Source organism: Notolabrus celidotus, chromosome 2 (genome assembly GCF_009762535.1).
Source record: "Notolabrus celidotus isolate fNotCel1 chromosome 2, fNotCel1.pri, whole genome shotgun sequence".
In the NCBI taxonomy this organism is placed as follows: Eukaryota; Metazoa; Chordata; class Actinopteri; order Labriformes; family Labridae; genus Notolabrus; species Notolabrus celidotus.
The window spans coordinates 7,864,721-7,879,414 of NC_048273.1; the positions used below are offsets into that span (position 1 = coordinate 7,864,721).

Sequence of the window (14,694 nt, forward strand, 5' to 3'; positions counted from 1 at the left end):
TAAACGCTTCGCTTTTATGTCCTAAGTAGAGGGAGCCGCTCGGGGCAATCTGTGACAGCAAGTGAGAGCACCCTGTGATTAACTGGAACCTCGCACTGCTCCTCCTTTGATTTTTACCTTGCAGTTGCACATTACAGCGCCTGAGAGGGCCACAAAGTCTGCACTTTTAGACCTGGTGTAGACCCATCAACCCCCCCAGACTGTTCTCTGTAATGCTCTTAAAGATCACGCTCCAGTCCCCCGTTATCACCGGTTAGATTCATGTGCAGATCGTCCTCGTCACTCATTTTTATGATTGCATGAGAGTGACAGTTGTCATGATTGTTTTAATGCTCCCAGCTCCATCACTTCTGCCTCTCTGTCTGTTACTTTCACCTTACATTTCTCTCTCCACCACCCCCTGCCTCTCTTCCTCTCTCACAGTTCAACTCAGCAGCTCGTCAGCTTATAGAGTTGGACAAGCCGTCAGACTCCAACGGGGACTCTGGTGAAGGGGCCTCCTCTGGGCCCCAGAGCAACGGCGCTCAGCGGGCAGGGGAGAAGAAGAACAGCAAGAAGCGACATTCCTTCACCTCTCTCACCATGTCCCACAAGCCCATGCTCGCCCCCCCTCCCCAGAGACACTCCATGGAGATCAGCGGGCCGGTCCTCATCAGCTCCAGCAACCCCACCGCAGCAGCCCGGATCGGAGAGATCAGCGGGGGGCTGTCCTGCAGCGCACCTTCACAGGTGAGATACTCCACAAGGTTATTCTATATAGGTCCAGTTCAGTTTATCTTTATATCACATGGTGTCTCTGTCCTTGCATGCTTTGCTTCTTTTTATCACAGAACTTCCCAGCATGCACTCTCTTGTAGTCTTTAAGAGTAACTTCTGGCAGATTATACCTGGCCCAAGTTCTTGTTTTGACACCCACAGTCTAAGATTGTTGTAATTATCGACACGTCTTGCAACGTTACAGAGACTGACCCTTTTTTTTGCCTTAAGCTGCTTCTTGTAACCTGAAGCAGCCGTCACGTCGCTGTCTTTAAAGAATCAATGAGTTATTGACATCTTGCAGAACACGGGAGTTGATGGTTTACTGTTGCCTTAGTTGTTGAGTTTGTGTTACTTTGGGGATTTAATTTGTTGAACAAGACCAACAAAAAGTTTATATAACTTACAATTTAAAGTCACTGTAAGGAGCTTTCATGTTGTGTTGATTATGGCGCCCCCTCTGGACGAAGTTGGTATTGTTTTTCTGACATGAAGACTCCATTTCCCATGAGCACCGTCACCAACTGTGATAAAGATGTGTCTCATTAGTGTTTGAATCAAATGAATGCTACTTTTCTTTGTTAAACAGCTTTTATCAACGACATCAAATTATTAACTGTAACATAACAACGAGTGTGTGAACCGTTAGCTAGCTTACAAAAGGTGAACAGACATACCGGTTTAAGGCAAGGCAACTTTATTTGTATAGCGCATTTCATACACGAGGGTAACTCAATGTGCTTTACATTAAAACATTAAAAGCATTGGAAACATTCAGAAAAGCATAAAACAACATAATTCAAATTACAAATATAATAAAACAGAAAAGAAAAATTAGAAATATGTTAAAAATAAAATGTGCATTTAAAGTGAGTTAAAATGAGCTAAGATAGGAAGGCAGTGGTAAACAAAAAGGTCTTAGTCTTTGATTTAAAAGAGGTGAGAGTTGGAGCGGACCTACAGCTTTCAGGGAGTTTGTTCCAGATATGTGGAGCATAATGACTAAACGCTGCTTCACCATGTTTCGTTCTGACTCTCGGGACTGAAAGCAGACCAGTACCTGATGACCTCAGAGGTCGAGGTGGTTCATAAAGTAGCAGCAGATCAGCAATGTATTTTGGGCCTAAACCATTCAGTGCTTTATAAACCATCAGCAGGATTTTAAAGTCTATTCTCTGACAGACAGGAAGCCAGTGTAGGGATCTAAGAACTGGAGTGATGTGATCTACTTTGTTGGTCCTTGTTAGGACTCGAGCAGCAGCATTCTGTATGAGCTGCAGCCGTCTGATGGACTTTTTTGGGAGTCCTGTAAACACCCCGTTACAGTAGTCTAGTCTGCTAAATAAGATAAATGCATGGACCAGTTTTTCTGCATCCTGCTGAGACATGAGTCCTTTAATCCTTGATATATTCTTAAGGTGATAGTAGGCTGACTTTGTAATTGTCTTAATGCAGCTGCTGAAATTAAGGTCTGAGTCTATGACTACACCAAGGTTTCTGGCTTGGTTTGAACATTTCATCTTCTTTTCACCTTTCCTCCTTGGCTCCAAAAACAATCATTTCAGTTTTTTCTTTGTTTAACTGAAGAAAGTTCTGGCTCATCCAGTCATTGATTTGTTCAACGCATTTACTCAGTGTTTGTATGGGACTATAATCCCCTGGTGATATGGTGATGTAAATGTGTGTGTCATCTGCATAGCTATGGTATTTTATTTTGTTGTTTCTTATTATCTGACCTAAGGGGAGTTACTGTTAACGTTACCCGTCACAGCCCCGGTGTCATGATGTGAGCTCCGGTGTCCCAATAAATGTCTGAATAACGTAAATATGCACACGGATTAACCCTTTAGTCCTCACAGAGCAGTGAAGCATTCACACGCTGACATAAACGTTAGCTGTTTAGCTCTTTTAGCTAGCAAAGCCCTGGTTATTGAGTTTCTCCGTCTGAATCTTCAACAGGAAACGTGCGTCTGTTTGATAATCCGGCTTCAGCATCAGACATGAGGACAAAACATTACATCAAAATAAAATGATCTAAAGAAGAAACACTCCTCATGCTTGATAAACTAACTTCTCACTGACAAACTTTAGCAGCAGAGACACTTTAAAGAAAAGGAATAACAACTCATGAAAGCAGCCTCTCCTCTAACCTACAGGGTAAAGTAAAGATCTGTCTCAATGGGATCCTGTCTCATGTTTTTGAAACTAATACTAAAAATCTGAGCCTGGAAATGTCATAAAAGCACTTTGAATGGTCACACTGAAGTCTCTCAGCTGAGGGTGTTCCTCTTTGTCGTCATTCTGGCTAAAGAAGATGTGAAATAGAGACCAATCAGTGAACCAGATGAACGGCTTCTCTTAACCAGCTAATTTGTCACTCTCCTGTTCAGTGGTTCTTAATTGCGGCCGTGTTTACAAAACAAGAAAGACACTATACACATTCCACCTTCGTTCCCTCGCTCCCACAATAAGTTTGTTGCTTCTCAGAGGCTCCGCTCTCCTCCTGTCTGCAATTAGGCTGACTTCCCTTTCCCACCCCCCAACCCCCCCATCATACCAAACAGGCCATTGCTCCATCCAAGCGTTTGAAATCAGGGATGCGTGACTCCACTCGTCCGCAAAAACGACTCCAGTTCAGCCCTCAAGGTTTCCACACCAATCCCTACATGACAGGAACTCACAGCTGTTTTATGGTGGCGAGCTGCTGGAGATCAGAGCGAGGCGTCCAGAACAAGATTTACAAGCATCCTGCTGCTTATTTTAATCTGAGGCTTTCTATGACTTTAATTAAAGTGTAATAAGAATGCATGGTTAAAAGCTGCTACCTGTTACCAGCCTGTTGTTGCCTTATTAGAGCTCATGTTCACGCTGCAGCTGTTTTTTATCTGCATACATTTTCAGATTTTCCTCACTTTATGACTCAGATTTCATGTTTGTTGTCTCACTTCGGTGCCCAGGGAGTGTGCTGTTAGTATCTCCGTCCACATCTTTAAATCCCCTCCATTTACTCTCTTCTTGTTTGTTTTCACTGCTTGTTGTTTTTCACTCTTGAATGTGCGCTCTGCGTTGTCCCGGTGCTGCACGCGCACTAAAATGCCATGCTGCAAAACTCTCTATAAGGCTCAATCATTAATCTTTCATCTGCAGTGTTTGTGTGCGTCTTTGTGGAGGGAAAAGAAGGAAGTGTCTGCAGTGTGAGCGGATCATGCAGAGCAAACAAACACTTTCACAGCACAGAAATTACTTTTACTTTTAGTTGTTCCCACCAGTCATTGTCAGGAGGCTTTAAGAGTGAAAGAATCTTATATCTTCACCTGTAAACACATCCTCTCAGGTGACAACAGGTCTGTTGGATTAACAGACCTCTGATGGGTTTCAATAAAAACACGAGAGAGACTCCTCAGGTGCTCTTTCCTCCTCTCCTCTGCCCTCCTTCACCGTCTCCTCATCATCTCTCCTTCCAAAGCCCAGACAGAAAACAACAAAGGTAATACCCAGTTGCCTCTGGGGGTCGAGAAGTCTGTCTCGTCCGTGAAAACAACTCCCATTTATTTAAGAACCAGACAGGACAGGAGGCTGGGTGATATGAGGATCATAACTTGTTTTCTCTATCGATCAATATCAGTATTTATTACAGCTTAAGCACCAAAATGCTGCCAGTTTAAGAAGTGTCCTCTTTTTATGAACTTTACTTCAGACTTTATTTGTGAAACAATTTCAAGCAACACAAAGTTATGTTAGAAATAATAAAAACAACAGTAATAGTAGTAGTAATGAAAATGATAATAAAATGAAGTCAATAATAATAATGGTAACAGTAATAATAGTAATAACTGCAATAGTAATAAAATAAAATCAATAATAATAATAATAATGATGATGATGTACATTTAAATATCATATTAATAACACTAGATGTTGAAATTGATGATATGAAACTAAACCTACCAAAATAAAATAAATCAATAATTTAATAAAATATCAAAATATTAAACCAGTAAAAGAGAATAAGATGCTACACTACAAGTTAAAGCTAGGGTTGGTATTCTCGGAAAACTAGCATGAATTTGAATATAGCATTTCCTCAGGACTCTGTCTAACCCCTCCCCCCTCCCCTGGGAGCTCCTCCAAAACAACGCCCCCGCTCACATACACGAGCGCCGCTGATTCATGACCATATGATCGTGATTGATCCAAAACCGGTCCTCACCAAAACATTATCATAGTGAAAGTTAAAAACACAAACAAACATGGCTGCTGTTAGCACTCACAACTGTCATGCTAGCATTATCCAGTTGTACTGGTGACACGATATCAGGAGAAAAGTTATAACACACATATAATACTGTAACAGCTCTACTGTTTGTTAAACGTGTTCAGTGTAGATGTTCTTAATTCCTACAGTGTTGACAGTCAGTGAAGGCATCAGGAGAGGTGTAGAGTGTGTGAGCGGGAGAGAGGAGAGGAGAAGTTCTTCATTCATTCAAACATTGATTGTTGCTTTGTTGGTTGGCGTGATCACAGTCGACAGTGACCGGTTATTTAAGATCAACGTGTTCACGAATCGGCTCGTCATCCCTACAGCGTCTGGACGGATGCTACAGTACATATACATTTTCTGTAGGACTTACTGAACGTCATTCATTCTTCTGCTTGTCAGAGCCCCTGTGGTGAGAGCTTTTTAGACTCTGATCCGGACTACAGTCCCGAGGGGACAGGCCCGAGGTGGAGCGAGAGGGGCAGTAAATAGAGTCAGGGGAAGCAGAGGCAGGGGATGGGGATTGCTTGGGAAATGTACGGGCAGGAGGCGGGCAGAACAGCAGGACAGGATTTAATTGGTTTAAATTTTTGGACCCCAAAAACGGTGATTGGTTGGTGTTTGCCCAGGTTTACTCCGGCTGTAGATAGCAGCTTTTTTTCACTCTTTTTTAAGAACACATTATGTATTGATTGCCATCGGGATATAAAGATCATTTTAACCAGTATGACAAAAAGTGTATGTAAACCTGACTACCAACCCCAGCTTTAAACATAAAAAGTATGTGTTAAGGGCTGTGAGCTGAGCTGCTGCTTATGAAGTTAAACTTTTCTTTCTTTTTATTGGTTAGGATTCCCTCAGTGGTCATACTTCTCCTTTTCTGAAGGCTGCGAGCTGAGCGTAACACATGCACAGATGTCTGACGTGCAAACTAAACACAGCACACGGGCCAGCTGTTTCCTGTTTATGTCTGCTTTGTGACATGTTATTTAAGTTTTCCATACTGATTAAAGAATGTACTTGTTGAGCACTGTCATCAAAGGTTTTTTAACACCCAGCCCTTACTATCTGAGAAAGAAAGAAAGAAGGAAAATGCTATTTGCTTTCAGTCATTAAGAATAGATTTGATTTGTGTCTGCTCTGTGTTTGAAGCAGCCACGTCACACACAGTGTCACCTTTGAACACGCTTCTGCATTACCTCTCTCCCTGGCACGCCCAGAGTACGGCTGATAAGGACAGAGTGTAGATTGAATCTGAGGCCGGCGTGCCCTCTGGAAGGTTCACCTTTTAGAGGCGGCTCTGTCTGGGGCAGTCATGCATGCAGAAAGAGAGAGAGAGAGTTCAGGCTACAGGGAGATATTGTGTGTCCAACAGTATGGCCTTGTTACTGGGACACCACCATGACTCACGTGGGTAACTGCTTTGAGAAGCCGCCTCTCTTCACATGTCCTATAAAATGCTCCGTTCTGTGGTCAGCTGGTTTCCTTTATCCAATCAGATCATCAGACCTCCACTGTGGTTACAACTAAGTCACCAGAGACGGACCCACGTGTGCACCACTTTTCTGCATGATTCATTTACATACAATGTGACAGGAGTGGATTTTTAGCGCCATGTTTATTCTCTGGGAGTAAGTGGAGCTTGCCCTTTACATTGGATTCTTTATGGGGTATCTAACTGTGCTGGTTTCCCATTTGTTGACAGGTTCACATTTGCACAACTGGACTAATTGTGACGCCACCCCCGAGCAGTCCTGTTACTACAGCAACTGTCTTCACGTTTCCTTCGGAGACGAGCTACACATCCATCCCTGTGGTAGGTGGAATCCTTTGCAGCTCTTATTAATCTCTGACAAACACAAAGCAGAGCAACAAAATAAAAGTTCATCACGACATAAAGACAGAAAGTAAATCCATGGAACAGTTAAGAAATGTTTTGCTTACACTGCTGACTCATTTGTGTGTGGGTGCATCGTTATGTGGTATCGTTTTAATCAGGGTTGTCCAACAAAAATCACTACTTTATTAATTTTAGATAACACATGCAATACATCTTTGCTAATATTACACTTGATAGTTTTGAAATGTACAAAAACTTAAAAAAACAACAAGTCTGCGCTCATATTTTCACCTGAAAGTTAAATCAGAGAGCAGCGATGGTCAAGAGACACAGAGAGGAAATTGTGAGGGCTAGCGCTACTGATGAAAACAAAGCAGTGATACAAAGAGAGAAGACATTATTTACATATTCTTTCACAGCTGTTATGTAAAGGGATAATGTATGGTTAGCAGCTAGTTTTGGGAAATAGAATCCCGACAGGGTGGACAAGACCCAACGCAAATAACATAAGCGGGATACGTGTTTTATCCCACTTATTTCCCGGTTGCAGCTGCAGATTTATTTTCAAATTTTAAGAGTCCATACAGCCTAAAATAAAAGATAATGTTTGTGGATAAGGAATGGTAGCTGATAAAAGTGTCTTAAAATTAAGAATATAGACAAAGATCGCGCATGTTTCGTGATCACATTTTGTAAAAAAAATTGTCACACAAAACATATAAAAGTAAAACAATATGGCAGAAATATGACTGAACATTCTTAGTGGTAGGGGAGAACAGGGTTGGTTGTCACACGGGTTGGTTGGCACACTCGTTATATCTCGCCACCAGAGGGCGCTGTCTCTCAAATTGGGGTATGGACATTTCCAGAATTAGGATCAGAGCTCACCTACATAGTCTTCTCTGGAGTAAGACAGCTGAACTTGAGGTGAGAGGACTTTTTGTGTTTTTCATGTCAAATTGTAAATATTCAGCTCCTCAGTATTTTTCTTCTAGGCTTTTAAACGATGGGTTTATAACAAAACAAGTGTTACGCTTACAAAGTGTGAGGGGAAAGCTAGAGTTTAGATTTTTATTAGCTAGCTAACTAGTTGTTAGATGGTTGTTAGCCTTGATGCTAGCAAAAAATACCAGTTGGGGTTGGTCGTCACATTCTCTTTGGGGTTGGTCGTCACATGTAACAACAAACCCCTATGTTGGCAAAATCATGCATGGTGAAATGAGTTGGAGTGCGCAGATCCTACATTTGTCATCACTGTAACTCAGACAGTGACTGCATGTAGCCTAGTTGAGTCGGCCATTATTGTTCAGCCTATTTGTTTTGTTCTTTATGTTGTTATATAGGCTGCCCTAAAGATGTGTTTCCTGTTCATGTTCCTCATTTTATGTTAAAATGCATTAAGTTATGTAGGCCTATCACTTGTCAATGCAATCAAACTTTCAAATTTAGTTCTGCCTTCTTGCCTTTTTAAAAAAAAATTCCCTCTGAAATACCATTGTGACAACCAACCCCATAGTGTGTGACAACCAACCCCATAGTGTGTGACAACCAACCCCACAGTGTGTGACAACCAACCCCATAGTGTGTGACAACCAACCCCATAGTATGTGACAACCATCCCTGTGATGGGGTTGGTTGTCACAATGTTTCAGAGTGTCTTTGATAGTTATTTGCCTCTTTGTTACAATGAGTTGGAAAATGAGAGGGATACACATTTCAAGCCAACACCTTAAGCTTCAATTTAATGTAGGAATGACTATTGAAAGGTGTTTTCAATCATCAAAACATTAAAAAGTGTGACAACCAACCCCGTTCTCCCAAAACTCTGAACACTTTGCACATTTTAACTTCACATAGTGTTATTTGAAGCAGTGCCTTCTGTCTTCAGACCTCAGGGACATCATTGCTTCTCTTGCTTTATGTGATGTTACCTCTTTAAGTACCGTTGGATGCTTCATATCCCTGAAATCTGAACAACCCTAATGGTTATATAAGTTTATGCTCTAAATATTATGGCTTTTATTTGACATCAATTTAAACAGGATTACGTGAGCAACCATCTGCCATGACCAGATTACGGTCACCTCCTGCTGCCAGACACTTTTCAGCACATATAGGACGTTGATGTCATTGATGAATGTACCGTTGTGGGTTTGTTTTGATCAGGAAACCTACCTTGTGACTTTCCCCTTGGATGCCAGCATGTAACTTAATAACTTCAGACTGTGTGAATGTGAAACTATGTTCCTCCTTTGTTCTGTCATCTGTGTGGAACATGAAACAGTAGCTCTGTTATCTCGCACCAAGTGAACAAACTCCGTGAAGATAACGTGGATAAATCTCTGGAGCGGAAATGAACTTGTCTGTGACACACTTCAACTGTGGGAAACAAAATCCATACAGCTAAAAATGTCCTGAAATCCCTTCAGCCCACACAAATCAGCGGGCGTGCTTCCTGTCTGTGGATGTGTATGCTCTGGCATGTGGAGTTTTTGAATGAGCAGGAATGTGTACACAAAGGTTGTGCTCTCCGCTCCACTTGGAAAGCCTACATGATGTTTTCGTACAGATGATTTCTCTGGCCTGCAGGCAACCTAATTATCTCAGCTCAAGCGTCGGCAGTGAACCGAAACGCACATCGACACTCGCACATACACATAGGCCTAAACACATACCACAGGGCAGGCGGAGTGCCACTCTGCTCCAACATTGTGTCATGGAAGCTATTACTCTGCTGCTCGCTGCTGCCAATGTTTGGATTGGACAGACTTGTCTTGCTCCTAGGTGTGGGAGTTGCCTTTATTATCCTTCTAACATGTTGTCCACCAAAAAGTGCTCAATTGTATGTTGCTCTAATGTGCTCAAAGTAGGGGTGTCATGTTAATCTAATTCTTAATCTCTAACTTAACTGTTTCTGTATAGGAGTTGCCTTTTTATAAATCCATTTTTGTGCATGGGGCTTCTTGTGCTTGAGTTGTTGGGGGTGTCAGTCTCACCCTGAAGTGGACATTGATTGGCTGTCATTGTGTTTGGGCGTGTCTCATAAGCTGATAGGCTCCCATTGTAGTTGGGAGGGCAAGGTGAGGAGCGGAGAGAAGATGTGAAAACGGAGGAGCATGTGAGAGTTGTAGGTCCAATGAATGGGAAGTTTACATGCCAAAAACACACTGACGGCAGTGGCGGTTCTAGACCAATTTACTGGGGGGGCCAGGCTGGGGCCAAGGGTGTTGTCAGAGGGACACATTCAACCCTGACAAAAGAGACTGAGAAGGGCGAGGACCGGCTGAGAACAAACTGGAAAAACATCAGTGCATCCCTTTATACTAGACATATATACTACTGTGTACTAGATCAAAATGCAGACTGAAAGCAGCTGTTTGGCTGTTCAGCACTCTAAGGGACTGGAACCAAGTGCCACACGCATGTGTTCCGCCTGTAACATCAGCACGATACCAAAGCTTTTTTTATTGCATATTTGTTTGGTGTGGAGGGGGGGCCACAGGGGGGCCAAGGTTCAGTTTTACAGGGGCACTGGCCCCTGTTGGCCCCTCCCCAGAACCGCCTCTGCCCGACGGCACCATTGCCTTCTTTGTAAGAAGGAGTTTGCTTACCACCGAAGCAGCTCAAGTTTAGCCTACCACATCAACTCAAAGCACCCAGTCGCGAGTGCAGCCACAGCTGACATTAGCAGCAAAGACTTTTGCAATATAACTGCAGCGCTACAAAGCAGAGCCCATCAGTGTCAATGACTGTCCCCTGCTGTGGTGGTATGCTCACACAGGAGCCTATGAAAAGCTGTCAGCCCTAGCACGCAAGTAACCTGGCCTCCCTGGCAACCTCTGTACCTTGTGAGACCAGAAAATGTGACCAAGCTGGTCTGTCTCAGCGACTGGCTGAAGAAGAAATACCTCAAGTTGAGGGTTTTTCTCAGCTATTTTTAGGTGAGATTAAAAAAGAGATTAATTAGATCAATTAATTACAGATCTTAATTAATTAATCTCTCCATTTTTTTTATCTCTTGACAGCACTAGCTCAAAGCATGATTAAGAAACATATCAGTGTATAAAGCATGCATTCTTACTTTTCAAACATATTTTAGAGTCTCAATGATTACATTGCAAGTTCTCCTGCAGGTTGCCTCAGCCGAGATCAAGTAAAGGTTGTAAATAATCTTTAGAGACACGTGTCTGATTGAAGAGCAGAAGTTTCACCACTCTTTTAAAAAATGTCTGGCAAAAGACATGAAATGTTAATCTTTATGAGCCAAGCTTTACTTTGTTAAGCCCAAAAACAAACACAGTATCTTCAAAGCCTCCAGATTCCTTTAACAAATGAAGTCCTTTAACCTGACAGAGTAACAGAGTTCTTTTTCTGCTGTTGCCCTCATTGGTTGGATTTTTGTTTTGATGTTGCACAATATACTGTATGTTTTTAAAGTCATTTTTGCATGTATTAGATAGGACAAAAGAGTGAAAATGTGGGGAATAGAGAGTTGGGGAAGACATGCAGCAAATGGCAGAGGCCAGAAGTCAAACCAGCGACCACTGCAAGGAGGACTATAGCCTCTCTATATGTGGTGTGCGCTTAAACCACTTAAACAGTGCCCCTGTTTCACAAATATTGTGTCAGGTATAGTGATGTAAATTTGAAGTATTTTCTGTGATGGATCTTTGGAAATGTTAACAATCAATTATAGATTAATCAATAAAAAAACGTAAACATTTTCCATGTCTAAAAGAATGCCATTTCTGCAGCTCATGCTGCAACATGTGGATTTACTGCAACAACAGGGAACTGAACAGAGACATATTTCAGACTCACAGAGTCCAGTTTTCTGTCTACTCGTTCCTATTGAGAAAAATAAGCATGTGAACGCAGTCAGGTGTCAGCTGGGAGCTAAACCGGGTCATAATCAGTCCGGCGGCGGAGAAAAAAAGCGCTCGTGGAGACCTGTCACTCAGCTGCAGCCCCCAGCTGAGCATCTTTGGTCAGCTGATTCACATCGAAACATGCTTTAAACTTAAAACACCTCCCTGATAGCTGAACCAAATATGAGAACACATGATGTTTGTTCCACGTGATGGAAAATTGAAACAAAAAAATGTGTTCGATTAAGTTCTTAACATCCCTAGTAGGGCACAAAATACAAACAAATCATTTTCAAAAATGAACTGAAAAGAACTAACCAACTGTGGCAGCAGTAGACTCAGCATCAACGTTAAGTACTGAGTACTTAAAACTGCAGTTCCTCAAGTGTCCACTAGAGGCTGGCTCCAGAAGTGCCAGAAGCCACACACACACCCTTTCTTTACAGCAAAAATAATTAACTAACTTTTCTAACTTTTTTCTTTTATGACTCAGTCGTTTTGAAGATATTGAAATTACACGTTTTTCATATTAAGAGGCGTAGCTGATTTGACTGATAGGTGGGAAGTCTGTAGCTGTTAGCGAGGAGGCTGAAGGCCTACTTCAACTCAACCGATGTGCTTCTTGTTAAGTCGACTTACAGTATCTCTCAAAAGTGAGTACACCCCTCACATTTCTGCACATATTTAATTCTATCTTTTCATGGGGCAACACTGAAGAAATGACACTTTGATACAATGTAAAGTAGTCAGTGTACAGATTGTTTAACAGTGTAAATTTAATGTCCTCTCAAAATAACTCAACATACAGCCATTAATGTCTAAACCACCGGCAACAAAAGTGAGTACACCCCTAAGTGAAAATGTCCAAATTGGGCCCAAAGTGTCAATATTTTGTGTGGCCACCATTATCTTCCAGCACTGCCTTAACCCTCTTGGTCATGGAGTTCACCAGAGCTTCACAGGTTCCCACTGGAATCCTCTTCCACTCCTCCATGACGACATCACGGAGCAGGTGGATGTTAGAGACCTTGCGCTCCTCCACCTTCCGTTTGAGGATGCCCCACAGATGCTCAATAGGGTTTAGGTCTGGAGACATGCTTGGTCACTCCATCACCTTCACCCTCAGCTTCTTTAGCAAGGCAGGGGCCGTCTTAGAGGTGTGTTTGAGGATCGATATCATGTTGGAGTTCTGCCCTGCGGCCCAGTTTTTGAAGGGAGGGGATCATGCTCTGCTTCAGTATGTCACAGCACATGTTGGCATTCATGGTTCCCTCAATGAACTGTAGCTCCCCAGTGCCGGCAGCACTCATGCAGCCCCAGACCATGACACTTCCACCACCATGCTTGACTGTAGGCAAGACACACTTGTCTTTGTACTCCTCACCCAGTTGCCCCTTCTTGGTCTCATCAGACCCCAAGACATGGTTCCAGTAATCCATGTCCTTAGTCTGCTTGTCTTTAGTAAACCGTTTGCGGGCTTTCTTGTGCATCATCTTTAGAAGAAATGCGAGGGGTGGACTTACTTTTGTGAGATACTGTATGTTAGGTTGAGTCTGATTTTTCAATATGGCGATAGGTTTCAAAACTTTGCTTCAGAAACAAACGGGTACAGTCTATGCAGAAGAACAGCAACTCCTGTTTCCTGCAAGGTTAAAATGAACATTTTTTTGTCAATGAAGTTTGCCGTCTTTGAAGAGAGTGATGTTACAACTATAAATAAATAAATAAAAACCCCTTTACACAAACTCATCTCTGTCTGCAGGGATCCTTTCTGTTTAGTGTCAAACACTTTAAATTACAATCCAAGCCTGGCAGCGGTAAAATCAGGAGTGGATGAACTTTGATTGGGGACATTTCTCTGCAGGGATTACAAGGCAGCCATAACAGTATGTTTCACGGATTCCCAATGAAGCAGTCTTCTGGAGCGGCTCCAAAACTTTATGTTCCTATTAATTATTCAGAGCCCAGAAAAAGTGAAACGAGGGCCCCGGTTTAAAAACATCTACATTCCTCTGTAATTACAGCCATGTAATCCAGGAGCATGCTGTTGTAAGAAATAGTCAGGGCTCCTTTAACGGCGGGCTGTGATCTTCAGCCTGCAGACTTTCTTTTGACATTACACACCATCCGAAAGGGAAAACATGTGAGTCATGGTGAACTGGCTCATGCTTGGTTGGAGGGTTGCTCTGAAGTGTGTCTGCAGACTTGTTTTTCGTTTCATATGGTCCCAATTAAATGCTGCGATGGGTTTCGTTGTAGCTATGTGGGCTCCTAGCAACAAACAAACAGAACAGGAAATTCTCATATGCAGGGGGAAGTCGGGGACAAGACTTCAATATCTGCCAAACCAGACTCTCCCTTCAGCGTCTGCAAAACCAGAGGGAATATCCCAGATGACAGATGATCTCTCATTCCTTCTCCTTCTTTTGTGGCTCATAAGCGAACTGGTTTCTCTTCTTACGCAACTCTTACTCTCTCTTTTTGTCTAAGGCTTGAGTTACATGTTTCTTCTTTCTGTTTCAGACTGAGAGGAATTAAATGATGAGCAGAAGTTGTAATTAAATCCTCTCTTAACTACTAACATGATCTTCTGTTCTTCTTTGGCAGGATGCTCTCCCACCGCCCCCTCCGCCTCCCCCGCAGTCCTCTGTTGATGGAGCCGCGTACTCATTGGCTGGGGGACAGAGACCCTCCCCGAGCATAAGCGACCAAAGTGGGAGACAAAGACCCACAGTGTGAGTTATAAAAACAGTCCCACAGTAAAATATGTGCTCTTCTTAAATGTGCAGTGAAATGTCAGAGTCAGTTTGTGCACCAGTGGCTCAAGGCTCTGATGCAAATGCAGGATTCAGAGGGGGGTTAGTCTTGGTCTGTCTGTGCCTCCCTACCCCCTTCAGCTGTCAGAGTGAGGCTGCAGAGCATGAGCATGTGCACAGGTGAAGGGGTCAAAACCTGTAGAAGACGGTCTCCTG

The 14,694-nt window shown here is 42.7% G+C and overlaps 1 protein-coding gene across 2 annotated transcripts in view; it reads left to right on the plus strand.

Annotated features, from left to right (window-relative positions):
- sh3rf1 (SH3 domain containing ring finger 1) overlaps positions 1 to 14,694 on the plus strand; it is a 70,254-nt gene that overhangs the window by 45,321 nt on the left and 10,239 nt on the right. For both annotated transcript variants that reach the window (XM_034708574.1, XM_034708582.1), the window contains exons 5-7: positions 424 to 729; positions 6,720 to 6,830; positions 14,330 to 14,457. In XM_034708574.1, coding sequence (XP_034564465.1) covers positions 424 to 729; positions 6,720 to 6,830; positions 14,330 to 14,457 — 545 coding nt within the window. The remainder of the gene's footprint in view (positions 1 to 423; positions 730 to 6,719; positions 6,831 to 14,329; positions 14,458 to 14,694) is intronic.